Below are 19,594 nucleotides of genomic sequence, written 5' to 3'. Positions count from 1 at the left end.
GAATTAGGGGTTCTTAGAAGGTACACAAAATGAGACTAGTGTTAAATTTGTAAATAATTTTAAAATAAGGAATGGTTCTGTACTAAATTATACTAGTAGCTTGTCAACTGCCCTTAGGCACTAAGCTTCAAGTTGCCCATGTCCCTCATTCCTTCTACCCTGGTAGAGTAGATCAATTTTAGTTATTTTTTCCACCTTAGATATGGCATTTAAAAAAAAATGAAGCCGGGCAGTGGTGGCGCACGCCTTTAATCCCAGCACTCGGGAGGCAGAGCCAGGTGGATCTCTGTGAGTTCGAGGCCAGCCTGGGCTACCAAGTGAGTTCCAGGAAAGGCGCAAAGCTACACGGAGAAACCCTGTCTCAAAAAAAAAAAAAAAAATGAAAACCTAGGTAACTTCAGGTCATTCATATTATAGTTGAAAATCATATAACTACAATTGCAAATTTTCTTTATCACTATAGTACTTTTTGATTAACTGATTTCTTGAACAAGACTTAAGTTTTCTAAAAATGTGTAAACAATGAATATTTAAGTTTTTTTAAATACTACAGGTGTCAAAACATTGTAAGCCAAAAAGCATGCCCCAAGCTATCAGAAATATAACCATTGGTCCATTAACAACTATAAGTTCACTGACAAATAATAATAACTACAATTTAAACTAATTAGAGCTAGGAATGTAGCTCAGTGGTAGAGCTCTTGCCTAGCATGAATGAGGCCCAGGGTTCAATCTGCACCACAGAAAAAAATATAGTAGGGAAAGGATGGACAGTACAAAAGGAAACTTATGCAAACCATCAGAATATAGAAGGTTAGTAGTGAGGCTATGAAACTTAAAATTAAGTAGAATATAGACTACTGACTAGTTTCATGTCAAATTTTTTTTTTCCGGTTTTTCAAGATAGGGTTTCTCTGTAGCTTTGGAGCCTGTCCTGGAACTCATTCTGTAGACCAGGCTGGCCTCAAACTCACAGAGATCCACCTGCCTCTGCTTCCCGAGTGCTGGGATTAAAGAGGTGTGCCACCACTGCCTGGCAGCACTTTCTTTCCTCCCAACTTCTTAGTTTTTCATCACAGCAGTAGTAACCCTAAGACAGCAACCAAGATACTTTAAACAGAAATAAAAATTAATATCCCTGAGTTGTGTATAAGAAACTACTATGCTGTTTTATGTAATAGCATGCCATTTGAAAACCATGTACCTAATCATGGTTGATAAAAATTTCTAACTCTTAGCAATGAGCCGTTGGTCTAAAACTGAAATGAATACTGAAAGAAAGACCCTGTATGCTTCCCTGCTTATTGCCGCGTTTAGTGGGAAAGTACACAATCCCTTTTAGTTTTTCCCCAGTAGTTAAGAGCACTGGCTGCTCTTCCAAGGGTCCTGAGTTCAATCGTGGCTCACACATGGGATCTAATGCCCTCCTCTGGTGTGCAGGCATATATATGCAGCCAGAACACAGTACACAAAATAAATAAAACTTTTAAAAAAAGGAGTCCCAAACCTTGTTTGAATATTTTTAAAAGAGCCATCCTGCTGCCTCTAATAATTAGACACCCACTCATGTTTATTTGTTTTAGTTAGTTAGTATATGAGATAGTGGGTTTTATTACAATGACTGGGCTTTTTACCTGAGTCAAACACAATTTGTCAGGACTGGATGGAATAGGTGTTACAAAGGTGTCCAATGGGAAAAACTGTCCAATTGCAATATTTTAAATGATGCTCCCACTTAATTGTCTCCTTGCTTTGATCAGTTGGTATTTCAAGTTTAAAATATGAGCTTCCAAAGGTGGCCTCAGGAGAGGACCCTATCAACACTCTGTCCCTGTCCTCCTTCATATTCTAAACCTGTAGCCCTAATGCAGCAACTTGAATTAGTTTTGTGAAAAGGAAAACCTTTCTGTCTCATCCTGTGATTTTCCATTTTGTTGATATTCATTCTTCAAAACAGTTTTTCCCCCACTCTTTGCAGGTTTCCTTGATTTACAGAGTATCTTTTGTCAAAGACCAAAGCATTGTGGTGGTTTGAAAAAAAAAAAAAAATGGCCCTCAAGGGGAGTGGCACTATTAGGAGGTGTGGCCTTGTTGGAGTAGGTGTGGTCTGGTTGGAAGAAGTGTGTTACTGTGGAGGCAGGCTTTGAGGTCTCATATATGCTCAAGCCACTCCAGTGAGACAATCCACTTCCTGTTGCCTTCTGAAGCCAGCACCATGTCTGCCTGCATGATGCCATGTTCCCCGACATCATGATAATGAACTGAACCTCTGAACTGTAAGCTGCCACTTAATTAATTAAATGTTTTCCTTTTATGAGAGTTGCCAGGGTCATGGTGTTGCTTAGTTAGAAACTTAGTTAGAAACTCTAACTAAGACAAGCATGTTCTTCCTTTGTCAGTCACACTCTGACACCATCCCATATCCATTACAAACTCACATCAAGGAATGCTTTTCACTCATCCTTTAAGTACTTCTTGGATTTAGTGTCTTACACTATATTGAATTAATATTTGTTGAGTTGAATTGAACTATTTGATTAACTCATAATTACAAGCAACCCCTGGCTTGTTTATACATTTATTATTGAGAGTTCTTGTTAAAATGAAAGTTTTGTCTTGAAATTCAAAAAGGTTGAAAAATACGAAATCATTCAATCAGGTTTTAAAACAAAAAGAATCCCTGAGTCACTTCCTATGTCCTTAAATACTGTTAGTAGTGGGCTATCTCTCAGATGTTCTAATTTTTACATTTGCCTTCATGATTATTAAGAATATATGTGTTTTTGTGCTGCTTACTTATGATTGATTTCAGAAGGGGTTTCCAATGCAAGGAAGCATCTATGTGACAAAACAGTCTCATCCCAGTAGGCAGTTACATAGGAAACACACCACAAAGCTCTAGAGGCTGTTCCAAGCCAGTGGTTTGTGTAAGAGCTTGTCAGTGGAGTACTAGCTAGGGATTCAATGCCATAAAACTTGGGAACATGGAGTACAGAGGATAATACTATAATGAATTCCCCTTGAGTTACTTAACATTAAAAGAATTTGAGAAAATTTGCCATCAAGAGAAATCAAATTATCTGTTCTGCTGCTTTAAATTTAACAGAAAATCCACCACCACTACTACCCAAGAAAACCTAAAAGACTTAAAAATCTAAGGAAAGTGGTTCTTTTAGAAATTCACTGCCACTGTGCATGTGTAGGGAGACAGAAGTGAAGGCATACTTGAGAAACAGTGATTACAAAGGTTTCTTAGAGCTACAAAATCCCTGCCATGCACTCTGGAGGACTGTCATTGCAAAGTCAAAATCCAAGATCAGAATGAACCCAAGGTAAACACAAACATCTTTAGTCTACTCTGTTTAGAATGTGTTGTTTCTTTCACGTGCCCCAGTACTGAGGAAAGTAAGCTCAGTAACTCTGATATACTCAGAGGAGGCCTAAAGAGTTTACTTCAGCAGAGTAAATACCTTTTTCCTCAACTCTGAATAAATGAAACCCAAGAAATATTAATTACATCATCAAAGGAGAGGGGCCATACATCCAAAAATGATGTTGTTCACACTATCCTGTGACTAAAATTGTGCTTGCTTAGTGAATTTCCAGGCCTACTTGCTTAGATTAGGGTCTAATCTGTCTAGATCTGCCTCTGACCCACCCTTGATTCTGATCAAAAGGAAATTCACCAATAGGCCATTCAAAAGTCTGACTTTGGTTTTGAATGTATGAATAGATTGTTAATGGGGAACTTGAAAACAGAACCCTGTAGCAAAACAAATATAAATGTTCCAAGAAGTTATACAGGATCGATAGACACAGTTTATCATATGTTCTACACAGTGGCAACAGTACATACTTAAACTAAAAAACTATGTAGAATATGTCAAATTCTAGATAAGTAGGAAAACAAGTTTTGTTTTTAATTGTTGTTTTTGTTTTTGATACAGGATCTAACTAGTAGCCTTCGGTGTCTTGGAACTCCATATGTACTCCAGGATAGCCCTTGAACTAATAGAAATCTGCCTGCCCTCTGACTCTTGAGTGCTAGAATTAAAGGCATATGCCACCATACCTAGTTACAGCATCCAGTATTTTTGTTACACCTGTCAGTTAACATTTATTCTAAGAAAGAACTATATTTTCTTGACTATAAAGAAGCATAAAATACACTATTGCTGATAGGAAGAGAAATTATTGGATTAAATGGCTTTCTAACTTCAACTCTACATATTTTTTCATTAGGGCAACAATTCAATTATGTTAAGAGATTGTATATAAAACTGTTGTTTTGGTTAAATAGAAAATTATTTAGTTAAAAAAATATGCAAACTGAGTGTGGTGGCTCATTCCTGTAATCCCAGTACTTGGGAGGCTGAGGCAAAGAATTTCCATAAGTTCCAGGGCAGCTTAAGCTATATAAAGAGTTCCAGGCTACCCTGTGTTATAGAAGGCCATATCTCAAGAAAAAAAAAAGATTAACTACATAATAATGCCAACAGAGGTGTTGTACACCTGTGATGAAGCTGGAGGATCTCTAGTTCAAAGCCAGCCCGGACTACATAGGAGTTCCAGGTCAGCACAGGCTATGTAGTGCAAGGCGTTACCAAAAACAAAACAAACAAAAAAATTAGCTTACATACTTCCAATACTAGTACCATACATGGACTGTACATGTTTAACCTGTGACCTTTTGTCACTGCAGGAGTTTCTGTGAGCTCAGTTAAACACCCACTGTGACATGTACCTTACTTTACTCAGTCCTAGAGCAAGCACTGCACCATTGAACACAGGCACTGAATGATGCTAGAAGTAGTTTTTTTTTTCCTGGCAGAGCTTTGTATGTGCTTATGAGATAGATGGACAGAGCAGCATTTCGTGTTTGGGGGGCTTCTAAAATCAATGCCTTCTGCATGAGATACCAGGCTATTATGTCAAAAATATATCATTTCTTTAAAAAAAAATTGAAGTCTATCTTAGATGAGAATACATTTGGCACAATATGGGATTTTCTAGACTCCTGGATTTTTAACAATGCTTGGATACCAATCCTGTTTTTAATTTTCTTGGGTGTTGCTTTTGAGATAATCCTTGTAAGAACTTGTGAATTCTTTAAGAAAAAGCTTGAACTATGGGAAAATGGAAGTTCATCTTCTCAGAAGGTAAGAAATGATGGATCATTCTCTCCTATTTTTCAAAAGCACACATAAGAATAATTTATAAAAAAAAATTAACTTTGATAGTTGGGCTATTTCTCTAACATTTTGATCTTCTCCCTTGAAACAGAATGAAGATGTTTTCCCGAAAGGAATGACATTTGGTAAATATCACACAATTTCATCTTTTCTGTTTGTGTGTTTGCTTTTGGTTTTCCGAGACAGGGTTTCTCTGTGTAGTCTTGGTGTTGGCTGTCTTGTAACTAGCTCTGTAGATCAGGCTGGCCTCAAACGCATAGGGATTTGCCTGCCTCTGCCTACCAAGTGCTGGGATTAAAGACATGAGCCATGACTGGCCAGTTTGCAATTTCAACTTTTAATATTAAACTTATTTAGCCTGAGTTTCTTCTCCTGATACTGTAACTTTTTGTTCCCATGTAGCTATAGAGAGCTGGTCGATTTCCCAGACATCGTCAGCAGAAAGGTAAGTGAGATGAATCAATATAACTTGTTTACATTCTATTCAGACTTGTATTTATTTCTGAATCCCAGAGAAGGATCTTCCTAAAGATACAGTAAATTATAGTTCACTCTAATATTGTTTTTAAGTCATTGCCTTGTTCCAAGCTGTGATAAGGGCTTTTCATATATTGGTAAAATTATCCTTTAAAGTAGATAAAGCTTACAGAGGTTAACTGACTCAGGTTCTTATGATAAAATACCCCCACTACTCACAACGAAATAGTAACCACAATTTCTTATAATTCATTTGGTAAAAAAATTTACCATCTGCTGCAGATGGAGCCAACAGTGAAGCAGGTGTTGTAAAACTGAGAGGCTCTCTGAAATTCAGAATGCAGTTTAGAATCTGTCAGCTTACAAGTGCTTCTGCTGTGCTTTAGACACTAACATCATCATTGCTCTTTGTTGCAATCTTAATTGTTTTAACTAAAACTCATCCAGTGATTATTAAACATCTGTGCAGTGGACATTGTTAGATGCTAGGATACAAACACTTGAGCTAGCTTCTGATCTCACACATGTAGCTAAAGGACAGTTGCTGCCCAGTACACAAACATTTAGGAGATGTCTGAACCAGCCTAGGGCTTTAAGAATGGTTTCATGGAAGGGTACATGAGAGTTGGGACTTCAATTTTTAAAATTACATTTATGTATTGATTTGTTTGCATGGTTGATGGTGGAGGTGGGGCTCACATGGGAAGGCCAGAGGACAGGTTTGCTCCTCTCACCACATTGGCCTTGGGGATTTAACTCAGGTCATCAGGCCTGGCAGCAAGCAGCTTTGCAAGCTGAACCATTCATGGACCCTGGAGCTTGATTTTAAAGAACAAATGTAAATTAGCCTGAAAATAGAGTTTAGAAGATAATAAAGGCATTCCAGGACATATACAAAGACAAGGAAATAAGAAACAGCAAGCTGTGTGAAAGAAATAGCAATGATTTCAGAGTTGCTGAAAAGTGAACTGGGTACAAGTAGTGGGAGATGGATGTGAAGAGGTGGAAGATCATAGAAGGCATTCTATACCATTCTAATCTAAAACTTGGATTTAACACTGAACAAAAACCACTGTAGATGTTTAAGAAAAGGAGTGTTTGGGAGCTTCAAGATGGCCCAGTGGGTGGATAAAGCGCTTGCCCACAGAAGACTGGTGTTTAGATCCTAGCACCCACATACATAATAACCTAGTGTGATGCCCACCTGTAATCCTAAGCACTCAAGAGCACCTGGCTAACTAGGTTACCCCAAAGACACCCTTGTAACATGACTCTTAAGTGGTCTTATAATAAAAAAAAAAACCTGGAGCCAAATATTGAGGTGAAGCTGAAAGATCAGATAAGCAGAACAAGCCAGCCACAAGCTCTTACCCCTAGGAAATCCTCAGTCTCAAGACAGTGAGTTCCTGTTTTCTCGTACCTTATATACCTTTTTCTGCTCTGCCATCTTACTTCCTGGGATTAAAGGTGTACACATTTGTGTACACACAAGCAAAGGCATGAGATCTCAAGTGTTGGGATTAAAGGTGGGTATCACAACACCTGGCTTTGTTCCCAGTGTGGCCTTAAACTTGCAGAGATCCAGACATCTCTGTCTCCCAAGTGATAGGATTAAGGGTGTGTGCCATCACTGTCTGGTCTTTATATCTAATCTAGTGGCTGGTTCTGTTCTCTGATCCCCAGATAATTTTTATTGGGGTGCACAAAATATTACCATATTTCTCCTTTTTTGTCTAAAATAATAACAGATTTTAACTAATATAAGAAAAACTATATACAATAAGTACAATAAGGATATAGAATATATACAGTCAAGAATTACATTAACAATGTCTAGTCCATTAACATTTGACAGATTCAGTGAAAATACTTCATTATCTATCCTATTTTGGTGAGTCCAAAATGTATCTAATTCACTTTCTATCCTAACTTGTATTACCAACGAAAAACTATCCTTTGATGTCTTTCAAACTTATACACTTTACACCTCTTTAGTGAGTTTCTGTTCTGAATTTGTTAACAAGGAAACTATAACTGTAACTATCTACTCTTCAACTCCCTCAGAGACCTGAGAAGGAAATAATATTACCTAAGTAAGCAAGAAATGCAAGTAAGCAACTTCCAAAAATTTTACCAGAGACATATATGCTGGAGCATTGTCAGTTTTAATCTGTATAAGTATACCCAAGATGGCCATAACTTCTCGCAAATGTGTGATTATAGAATCAGCCTTTTTGGAACTCAGAGCAGTTGCCCATTGAAATCCTGAATAGGTATCAATGGTGTGGTGTACATATTTCAATTTTCCAAATTCTACAAAATGAAACATCCATCTGCCATATTTCATTCCTCTGAGTGCCCTTTTGGTTACATCCTGCTGGTAGTGGAGTTTGACTGTAAAAAGAGCAAGTAGGACATTTCCTTATAATATCTTTGGCTTGTTGCCAGGTTATAGAAAAGTTCATTTTTAAACCCTTACTATTGACATGATGTTTTTATGAAACTCTGAGGCCTCCAGTACATTTCCTAGCAATAGTTAACCAATCTCATCATTTCTTCGTGCTAGAGGGCCTGGCAGACCTCTATGGGATCGGACATGAGTTATATATAAGGGATGATTCCTATTCTTGATTATTTCTTGTAACTGAATAAATAACAAAGTTAATTCTGACTCACCAAAGATAAATTCTGCAGTTTCAACATGTAAGACCACTTTCAGCATACTGAGAGTCAGTAACTATATTGAGGGGTTCCAAAAAATCCATTAATACCATCAGAATAGCATATAATTCCAATTTTTGGATAGAATTATAAGGACTTTGAACCACTTTACTTAAATTTTCTCATTTGTAACCTGCCTTTCCTTGTTTGTTTGTGTCTGTATAAATTGTAGGGGCTCCAGATATTGGTGTTTCCCATACAATTGTGAAGCAGGATCCAGTTAGCTCTTTTTTTTTTTTTTGGTTTTTCGAGACAGGGTTTCTCTGTGTAGCTTTGCGCCTTTCCTGGGACTCACTTGGTAGCCCAGGCTGGCCTCGAACTCACAGAGATCCGCCTGGCTCTGCCTCCTGAGTGCTGGGATTAAAGGCGTGCGCCACCACCGCCCGGCCCAGTTAGCTCTTTTTATAAGTTTAATTCTATCACTTTTGGGATATTTGCTGTTAATCTCTCCCCACCCCACCCCCCACAAAAAAAACTACTGCAAGTTCTTTGCCAAGATTCACTTTCTGCCCATAATTTGTCAATTCATCATTAGTTGAAGGTACTATAATTTCTGCTTGTCTATTCCTGCTAATTGATGAAGTCTTAATATTCCTTTTAAAATCAACTCAGAGATCTTTTCCACATAAGCTTTTAATTTTTTACTGTTTATTTGGTAGAAATATCCATTCCAACATAATATTCCCTCTGCATTAAAATTCCTGTAGGAGAATGCCTAGAGGGTAAAATAACCAAAATGCAATTAAGCTTTGGATCTAAGATGTAAGACAGAGAGAAGAGGAGAAAGAAACCTGACCTCAACCTCTGCCCTCCATATGCATGTATGCAAATGTGTTTGTGTACCTGTATACACATGTGTGACCACACACATGTTAACATGCATAGACATACAGCACACATACCACATACGAACACAAAGAGGACTGTTATGTTTTTCTGTGAGATCACTCATTTCTTGGTGCAGAATGAGCCTGGAGATTGACAGTCTAATTTCTTTCATACTTCAAATGTACTAAAATTTAAAGTCTAGTTGCTTTGTTAGTCTATTGGTCCTAGGAACTTTAGTACTAAGATAGGTGCCTCAAGAAGCAGAAACACTATCTGGAGGTCCCAGGTTAGTAGAAACCTTGTCAAGAGTGGCTGGCAGTAGGATTACCATGGCAAACTGGGGAAACTCCATAGTGCTGTTAGATACTCATGGGACTGTCTAAGACAATGCAGCTTGCAGTGCAAGGGGTACACTGTCTCCAAAGCTCACCAGAGGATTGACAGGAAAGAGGAAATCTTAAAAAAAAAAAAAATGAGGACAGGGATTTTCAGCTTCCTCCTCCATATGCTATCATTTATTCCTTCCTGCCTAGGCAGGAGTTAATCCTTAGGTGGGTTTTAAGGAAAGATACAGCAGTCACCTCTAAAGTTTAACTTTTCATGGTTTCAGGTACTTGAGACAAACTATAGTTGGAAATATGCAATAGAAAAATCTAGAAACAAGCAATTCATGACTTTTAAATTTCATGCCATTCTGAGGAGTGTGATGAAATGTGCTGGGGTGGTTTGAATAAGAATATCCTTCATAGGCTCAGATATTTGAGTGTTTGGTTTCCAACTGTTAGAGTGTTTAGGAAGGATTAGAAGGTGTCTTTTGCCAGGCTGCACACGCCTTTAATCCCAGCACTCAGGAGGCAGAGCCAGGAGAATCTCTGAGTTCGAGGCCAGCCTGGTCTACAGAGCGAGATCCAGAACAGGCACCAAAACTACAAAGAGAAACCCTGTGTCGAAAAACCAAAAAAAAAAAAAAAAAAAAAAAAGTGTCTTTCTTGGAGGAGATGTGTCACTGGGGATGGGCTTTGAGGTTTCAAAAGTCCACACCAGCCCAAGTCACAATCTCTCTCTGCCAAGAACCTGTGGATCATATGTAAGCTCTCAGCTACTGCTCCAGTGCTGTGCCTATCTGTCTGCTGTCACGCTCTTACCATGGACTAACCCTCTGAAACTGTTGGCTTGGTCATGGTATCTCCCCAAGACAGATGCCAATCTGCTCTGTTTCTTTCTCCAGCATATGCATGCTGTATTATCCTATATAGCTTAGTGGCCATCTTAGTGTTTCAGATTGACTGTTTCATATTGCTGTACTTGTATTCACAATAAATAAATACACCTTTATTTATTTTTAAATAAATAATCTTTATTTACTTAACTATGGCTCCAAAGAATTCCAGTGTTGGTGCTGGCAATTCAGATATCAAAAGAGAAGCTGCAAAATGCTTTAAATGAAAACGAAAATAAGATAGGACTTTTGAGACAGAGAAAGACTACATAACTTTCATTATGGTGTGATATAATGTTCTATTATTTGTTGCATTTGATTCTTTTCCTGACATAAATTAAACTTCAGGGAACTCAGTAGCAGAGTGCTTGCCCTTGCCTTGTGTGTTCTAGGCCTTGGGTTTAATCCCTAGTACTGCAAAAATCAGTTCATAATTTAATAGTTAAGCATTATTGTGAATAAGAAGAAAAATCTTAGTGTACCCAGCATTTGGTGATGTCTACAGATTCAAGCATTGCTAGGGGCTGGGAATGGATCCCTGAGAAGGGAAGCACTATAACTGAGAAGGATGGTAGAACAGTGGTTTTGGAGGAGCAGGCTTAAAGAGGACATGCTCCAGTGGACACATACTGCAGTGAAAACTCACTGTTTGGGGTTTACACAAGCAACTTTAGTTAATTAGCTCATCAATTAATTTTTGTTTGAGACAAGGTCTTGCTGTGTAACCCAGATTAGACTTCAATTCTGGACTCTCCCTCTTCAGGCTCCTGAAGTGTAGGCTACCACACCTTGCTAAGGTTTCAATTTGTATCATGGTTTTGCCTTTTGTTGGTTGGCCTGACATTAGACAATTAGCTTTAGGACATTGGTCTGTGAAGTTATGGTTAATAGCAAGTCTAAAATCTATAGTGTACATCTAAGGATTAGCTTGACAAAATTTCTTCTTGCTGTAGAGAAGTTATTCTTACTTTTGATGCCTAAGGCCAATTAGATGACTCCTCCCACATTGGGGAGAACAGACTCCTTTATAATTTACTAATTCATATGTTACTCTCATCCCTAAAATACCATTATAATTTTGGATCTTGTGTCTGAGCACCACAGCTCAGCTAAGATGACGTATGAATTAACCACCATACTCAGGTAATGCTGATGCTGGTAGTCTGAGTACTTGTTTGACAGCATAGTCATTCACAGTAGACGAAAATTGGAACATCTTTGCTATATGTTCATTACTACAAATCATTACTCTGACCCAGAAGTCCACTGAGAAGTACTTACTCCTAAATGTAGGTTTTTCTCTTCCTCACAATAGCTGGCAAGATTAACTATAGAAAACTACACTTGATATTATGGGATATTCTTCTGTTATACATACTAAATTTCCATAACACTGTTTCTTATAAAAAATTTTATGTGAAGAATAGAAACATATTCTTTAATAAAAGCATATGCTCTTCACCCTTTGGCTCACTGCTGTTAAAAATACTTTTAGAGAGACTGAGGGAGAACTTATCTCATTCTCTTAAATAAATGTTTTTCTTCACTTTGTGTTTGTAAACAGACCTGTTTTCATCTGTGACAGATTTTCCTTAAGTCTAGAGTGAGACCCTATAATATGCTTATGTTAAGTTACAACTCACATGCACTGTTTTTTTTATCTCCAGAGTTGAAACCTTTTCAGGAAGAATAACAACTAGTTCTCCATCTGAGGAGAATGGAGATAACACTAGCGAAAGAACCTTTTCACCCTACGAATGTGAATATCAAGGAAGTCATTTTTGTGAAAGTCACTCATCTTCAGGTGGGACCAGTACATCTTTGTCAATGTTTTACTCAGAAGTAAATAAAATTTTCATGAGATCCTTTCACAGAAAAGATCCACAAAGTGAATATCAAACAATACAATTTTCCTCTAATAAATTATTTCCAATAATGAAAACCAACAAAACAAAAAACAAATTTCCTGATGCTCTTAGTTTTCAAAGCACATTTAAATTTACAAAAGATAAGGATCTCAATGTGACACCATGCCCTCCTGTCCATTTATTTCTTTCTAGTGACCAAATTAGACATGTGGAAGAAAATGTAAGAAGGAAAATCCCTGTGAACCCCAAAGCTATATCAGCAAGGGAAGCTGATTGTCTGCACCCCAGCTATCAGGAATCATATATTCATTATCAACATTCTAGCAAAGTGGTTATTCCTGCTGAAGCACAAGATACTTTCTCAGACCAAAGTGCTATGCAGAATCAAATGATTCATGAAGCACAGTTTACTAACCAAACTCAATCATTTATTTATAACCAAGAGCCAGTCAGCAGCCAGCCTGATTTTGTTCAGCCTCTATATTTTATGAGACTGCCGTTTTCTAACAGCTTACAAGACTCCTTCCAGGCCCAACAGATAGACCATAAAGATAAAAGCCAACATTTCATCCATATCCCATGTATTGCTGAAGCAGAAGATTCAACCAAGGGCATAGAGTCTGATGAACATTTCAGTGAGACCCAATATTCTGTTTATTTAAATGACCAAAACAAGAGTAACCATTTAGTTAAAGGGCAAAATAGTGTTTTTCAGAATGCTGAATTTCTATCTTTAAGTTCAAATTCATTTGTTGAACCTATGCCACAACAAAAGGTAACACCAGGCCAAGAGCCAGTGGCTTCATTGGAATCAAACCAGTTTTATGCATACAGTATAATATCTCTTTCACCTACCATTAAAAGGCGGAAAAACAGGAGAAAAATACCAGACAATGAAAGAAAACTCAGTCTTAAAGTTCCATCTCCAAAAGCAAAGAAAATCTCTTGTTCACGGGTGTTTCCAATCATAGTATGTCACACTTCAGAAAATAAGACAGAGTTAAGGTGCAAGAAAAAGAAAATAGCACATCAAAGGAAAGTAATGTCAGATAGAGCTTTGCATCTTATTTCTGTCTCTAAGCTTATCAACCTCCATGTTAAAAAGTATTTCTTTAAAAATCTAGTAGCAGTCATACCAGACTTAATAAAATGTGAACATTTTCTGAAGGGGCAAAATAAGTCACTAGATACAGAGAAAATAAATTATGCAAGTTCTCCTGATAGAGTAAGCTCGGGCATTATTGAAAACATAGAACACTCGTTCATTGTCAACACTCATGAAATGGCAGCTCCTTGTTCATTATTTGAAACAAACACAGAGAGTAAGGAGTCTAGTGAGGACTCAGTTCAGCAATCATTCGACTTGAACATTCCAAAGCATGAGGGGCTTTCAGAAGTGTCATCAGAATCTGCACAGAAAGATGTTTCATTTCCCCACATAGAATCATACAAAGGAATGAAAGTACAGAAGGACATACAAAGTACAGAGAATGTAGAGGAGTTAACAGTCAGTACACCGAACGTGCGAAGGTGCTTTTCAAAAGATGGTGTACAGAATGCCAAAAATTCAGTGGAAATCACTCTGAACTTCCTGGGTACCAATTTGCTTATTTCCCTGGGACCTGAAAAGCATGTGAAAAATGAATTAAAAGACATAAATGTTCAAGTGATTACAGGAAGTAAAAATCTGAAGGAAGAGAAGCCATTAACAGCTAATATTACAGAATACAGTAACCCAAATGATAGTGAGAAGATGGAATGTGGCACTAGAAGCAATAAAAAAAATAGACATCATGATGAAAGGATGTCAGATACCTCTCATAATACCATGCAGGCTACCATTTCTGAACTCTTTGATATGGAAATATGTAACAAATTAAAAGCTAATGCAGGCACACCAACAATAAATTGTAGTCACACTGCACTAAAGCAAGAAAAACTACTAGATGAAAAGAAAATACAGGAAGTAAAGCATGCTGATAAGAGCCCTATAGTTAGAAAACCACGCAAGTGGGACTGTGAGGAAGAAGAAAAGCACAGAGAAGTCAGCGTATGTCTGAAGCAAAAGGACAAATGTGCCCAATTTGAAATGGAACAGATCCATTTGGGAAATAGAAAAAATCAAAGGAAAGAGAAAGAAGTACAGTCACAGACTATTTCTACACAGACAGTATGGGAGACTAGTCCATGTCCCTTGACAAATCCACTACAAGTTGAGGAAGTGAAGCAAAGGACAGATAAACCTATAGACAGAGAAGAGGCTGCAGGTCCCATGCACTCACCTTTAATACCGGAGAACTTGCCTGTTGGTGAGTATTTAAGTGAAACAACAAAGTGTAGGGTCCCACTTTGTGGAAATCCCACAAAAACATTGGATGGTCATATTATAGAAGACAAAGAAGACTTGAAAAAGGACCTATGTTCAGTTGCCACAGGACCTTTGAAAGTCAGAAAAAAAACATCAGGACCAAAAAATGTACGAGGTGTCAAGCACAAAATTATAAAAGTGAAAAAACCTGAATTTTCCCTGAGGCTTTCTATCACTGCACGTGACATTCTGCACCACAGAAGAAAAGTGGGAAACAGCTTTGAAAACATCACTAAACAAATGCTACATGATGTAACCTTGGCACCTGGACTTCTGAATGTTCACCCTCAGAGGTTTATCATTCACAATAATAAAACAAATATCAAGATAACACCCCCAAAAACCCAAGTTGAAAAGAAAGAAGAGAATTTAGATTCCCTCAATAAAGAAAGTGAAGCTGTTGATACTCTAGAAGTTCACTTGCACTATGGTGTGAAAGTGGTAGAGCAAATGCTGCCAGAGACGGTGGCTCATGTTAAGAAGAGCTTCAGATTTGATGCACATCCAGCAAAGGAGATTAAAATGGAGAAAGAAATGTTTCAAGCAATATCTTTCACAGAAGCAATTAGGGAATCAGTTGACTCACCGAGAATGGATTCATTTTGTGTTGCAAATACAAAAAATAGCACATCTACACAGACAGAGCTCCAATATTATGCGGAATTAGAGTTGGGTCTTCCAACAACAGGAAAATTATGGATGGGAGAATCTCTGAGCCAATCAAGAGAAAGTAATGTTCCAAATAGTGGGAATGATACAAGGGAAATCAATTGTGGTTTTACCCAAAAAGCTTTCTCGTGGTCTTTAAATTACTGTATGCCTCCTTTGACTCATTCTAAAAAGAAGAAAGAACGAACAAGATTCACAAATACAAGTACAGTGAGGCTCAAGTATACGAATAAGGTGAAACCACCAGCTTCAAAGACCTTCAATATCACAGGCAATAAAAAGAAGTCAAAATTGGACCTCAAGACCAAATTAAAAAGAATAAACCAAAAAAAAGCATTTTTACATGAATGTCAAAACACTCTTTGCTTATCCATCCATAGAAGATTGCAGGGAGTGTTCTGTCATGCTCTACTAAAGCAAAGAGGACTACCAAACAAAATATGTGTTGATTGTGTTGTTGAGAGTAGTGCATTCTACAAAAGAAAGAAAAAACTTCAAGAAGAGAAACAAAACCCTTTTGTACAGGCAGCTCCACAGCATGGCCAACACCAGTGGGCTGATGCGGATCAAAGGAAGGACACTCTCCCAGATGAGCCAGACCCATCACCCGTCTCTTTAAGTCAAGAACAACTTGCTAACAGTCAGAGTATAAAGTTCCAGAAAGATTCCCTGCAAAGTGCTCTGGAGACCAACCCACAAATGGCTCCCATCCAAGCTAAAGTATTACAGAAAGCTACCAAAACAGAAAATGACATAAACTTCCCTGTGGTTCCTAAAATTTTATCTCCTGAATCAGGGAACTCTTCACCTGGTGAATTTACAAACATGACAGATGACGATTTAGAATCTGACAACAACTCTGAACATGAACTAGATTTGTATCCTGCAGAAAAAGATTCAGAGACATCAAGTCTGCAGGTGACATTCCTGCAGTCTTCTGATTCTGTTACAAGATCCTTTGTTTCTAAACCTAAAGAGAAGAGAAAAGCACTAAGGTCAAAGAAGCAGGTAACAGTGAGTCAAAAATGTAGAGCTATGAGGGAAATAAAACCATCAGTTTCACAAACAGGTAACTTCAGGTACAGCAAAAAACTAAAACGACACAAAGAAATGAAAGACCCACAGCAAACAGATAACATAGCAGGTGCCTGTTTGGACATTGTTCACTACAAGGTATATATTTTGCCCAACAAAAAAATTATAAATTCAAAACCATGGGCAGATAAACAGAGAAGAATAAGAAGACTTGGTCGAATGCAACGAATGCAAGAGAAGTCACCAAATGGAAGAAATGCATGCTGTCCAGGTTCTGCTGATTTGAATAGTTCCTCTAGCATGAAGAAGTATGAAGAGGAAGGAGAGGAGGAACTAGAACATTTCCTGATCTCAGAAAATAGCCCTAGCCTTATATTTGATATATATCAAGAAAAAGACCATGGCCTTGTTAGATCAGATAAACAACTGAACCAACTAGGGAGAACAATTACTCAGGTACAACCACAAACACCTACAGAAGTTATTTCCTGTTCTACCCTATGCCCCATGCCAGATGAATTACAATTAGAAAAGCTGGAGGGCTGTTTCAGTGTTTCCCCTCTAAAGTTCAGGGAAGCCAAGGACAATGCATTATCTGAAAGAGAAAGTGATTTATCTGATGAAAGGCGATACAAGGAACAGGCTGCTGACAGTGAAAAGGAGGCAAAAGAACTATCAGCCTCATACACTAATCAAAACCTTATCAGGGAAATAAAATGTGACTCAACCAAAATGAAAGGCATGTATCAAGAGAAAAAATTTGCAGATGAAACATCCTCTTTGACAAATGTTGCACTGGATATTAATATGAGCAGCAAGATAGAAACAGAAAAAGGCACTCCAAGCAAAAAAACACCCTGTTCTATACAAAAGAAGCCAAAGATACTGCTTCATGAAGGGAGGGTTACTTCAGATGACATCAAAGAAATTGATCTCCAAGATAAAGAAGAAAAGAAAAATGATAATGACACATTATTAAAGTCATTCTCACAGTATAGCCAACATTTTGTAATTTGTTCACATCAAAGCAGGGATCCTAACTCTCACAAATTAAGAAAACAAAGAGGGAGGAACATTCTATTCATTGTGGAACAGGACATTCCACAGCAGAGTCAGTCAGCAGATCTAACACAAAGAGAGCCTGCCATGTGTACATCAAGTTCAAAGATTCCTCCCATACAATCAGGAGAATTACAAATAGATAAAGTTAAGACTGATAGAACAAAATATGACATCCCTGATAATGGTACTCTTACACAGAAACTGAATAGTTGGAATAGATTGGAAAGAGAAGGGCTTCAAAATGACCTACAAGCAACTATCACAGAGTCTTTGAATCTCTCAACCCCTGATGTACCAAGATCTAAAAGGAAGAGCAAGGTATCTACATGCAAAGCCTTACAAGGTAAAATGTGTTCAACTGGTATAACTATGAAAGGAAGGAAAACATCTGTTTCAAAGTTATTGACTATTCCACAGTGTGGTCATAGAAACAATCTACTTCCAAAAACTTTGAAATCACAGATTTTTGAATTATTAATACATTCTGGTGTCTTACCTGATAGTCTTAATATAATAATATTGAAAGATCCAACAGCAGAGGGAAAAAAAGGATTATTAACCCAGGAACTGGCAGCAACAATGTTAGAGTCTTTGGGTTTCTCCATACCTACATCAAAAGAAAGAGAGAATTTAAAACTCATGGACAAGGGAAATGAAATGAGTAAGAACTCTCTGACTGTCAAAACCAGGAAGGCAGCAATCTCCCAGACACTTATTACTGCAGAATGTAGAACACCAAAACAAGGTAAACCCATGGCAGGTTCATCCCTACATGCCATCTTCTCTCCTATGCCTGTGTCTCTTAATACATGTGATGGAATAAAAGATAGAGATACAATGTGGACAATGAGATTTAGTCATGAGTTTCATGACCAGTCAGTACATAAAGAGAGAGCTTGGTGTACACATTACCTGGACAAGGATACTACCTCAAATGGCACCAAAGATGTAAAAGGTCAAAGTGGTGAAGAGGGCTTACTGACTTCCCAACACTTCAGGTTCAGTGCTCAGAATATGACAGGGCCTAATTCTGTGCAATCTGGTTTACAACTGATTAATTCAGCAACTTATCCAGAGTTAGAGAGAGCTCTATACTATGGTCAAGCACAGACAGTCAATGTGAATAACCTGCAAAGCAGCATGGTAGGTGTAATGTCTCCATTTTTAAATACAGAGGAATCTGAGATTGGCTCCATACCATGTGATAACACCTGGGATGAAAACCCCAGGGGAAAATGTGACTATCCCATTTCTGAACAAAAAGCATGGACACAAAAAGACTTAACATCTTTGGAACCTTTACAGGAGCCCAGCCTTGTGTCATTTGAATACAAATGTGAAAGCTGCACATTAGAGTTTGCAGGCAAAAGAGATATGAATCCCAAGGCAAGGCAAGCTTCAAGGCTGCTTAATACTGCAAGGCATTTTACGAGAGTCCATAGAAAGAAAAAGCACCATAATAGCAAACACTGGTTGAGAAAGGTTGAATGTGTGGAAGAGGTACTGCTTTATGCTATTGAAGATGCTAAGAGTTGTCCACTCAAATTCATAACTGATAAACTGTCACTTGATACAGCAGCAAGGGCTGCTTTTTCTAACAGAATACCTCAAAGATCTATGGCAGAAGAAAAAGCAAAATTACAAGAAAACTTAGCCACAACTTTCTTGGGACCTTACAATTTTCTCAAACCTCTTTTATCTGACTTTAAAAGCCAGGTAAACACAGCAAAATTATCAGAAAATGAAATTTTGTTGAATAAGAGATTTTCAACTATGAAGAAAATGAAGCTATCAATTTCAAAGATAATTAAAATAAATGGATACTCTATCACAAACCATAAGAAGAAATCTAAATTAAGAGCCAAAATGAAAGCAATATGGATTGGTGAAATCATAAATGATGTACTTCAAAACACCATTCACTTCATATTAACTAACTCTAACAGGAAAGATGCATTCAAAGCAGAGGTAGGTTTGGGAGTATCAAACTTTACCCACACACAGCCAACACACGGGAAGTCACCAGTTGAAGGCACAGCAAAGTATAATGATTCTGTTGACAGAAGTGGTTTCAATTTTTCAAAGAAAGCTAAACTACATGTTGGGCAATGCTTGGAAGAGAAGCAAGAACTGCTAATAGAATCAGGTCCATTTT

At 37.7% G+C, this 19,594-nt stretch overlaps 1 protein-coding gene across 1 annotated transcript in view; it reads left to right on the top strand.

Annotated features, from left to right (window-relative positions):
- Positions 1-461: 461 nt before the first annotated feature.
- Ccdc168 (coiled-coil domain containing 168) overlaps positions 462-19,594 on the top strand; it is a 33,685-nt gene continuing 14,552 nt past the window's right edge. The window contains exons 1-4 of the mRNA XM_052749340.1: positions 462-5,159; positions 5,284-5,317; positions 5,595-5,637; positions 12,105-19,504. Coding sequence (XP_052605300.1) covers positions 4,857-5,159; positions 5,284-5,317; positions 5,595-5,637; positions 12,105-19,504 — 7,780 coding nt within the window. The 5' untranslated portion in view covers positions 462-4,856. The remainder of the gene's footprint in view (positions 5,160-5,283; positions 5,318-5,594; positions 5,638-12,104; positions 19,505-19,594) is intronic.

This window comes from Peromyscus californicus, unplaced genomic scaffold (genome assembly GCF_007827085.1).
Source record: "Peromyscus californicus insignis strain IS unplaced genomic scaffold, ASM782708v3 Scaffold_21__1_contigs__length_65335640, whole genome shotgun sequence".
In the NCBI taxonomy this organism is placed as follows: Eukaryota; Metazoa; Chordata; class Mammalia; order Rodentia; family Cricetidae; genus Peromyscus; species Peromyscus californicus.
This window is presented reverse-complemented; position numbering and strand designations above follow the sequence as displayed.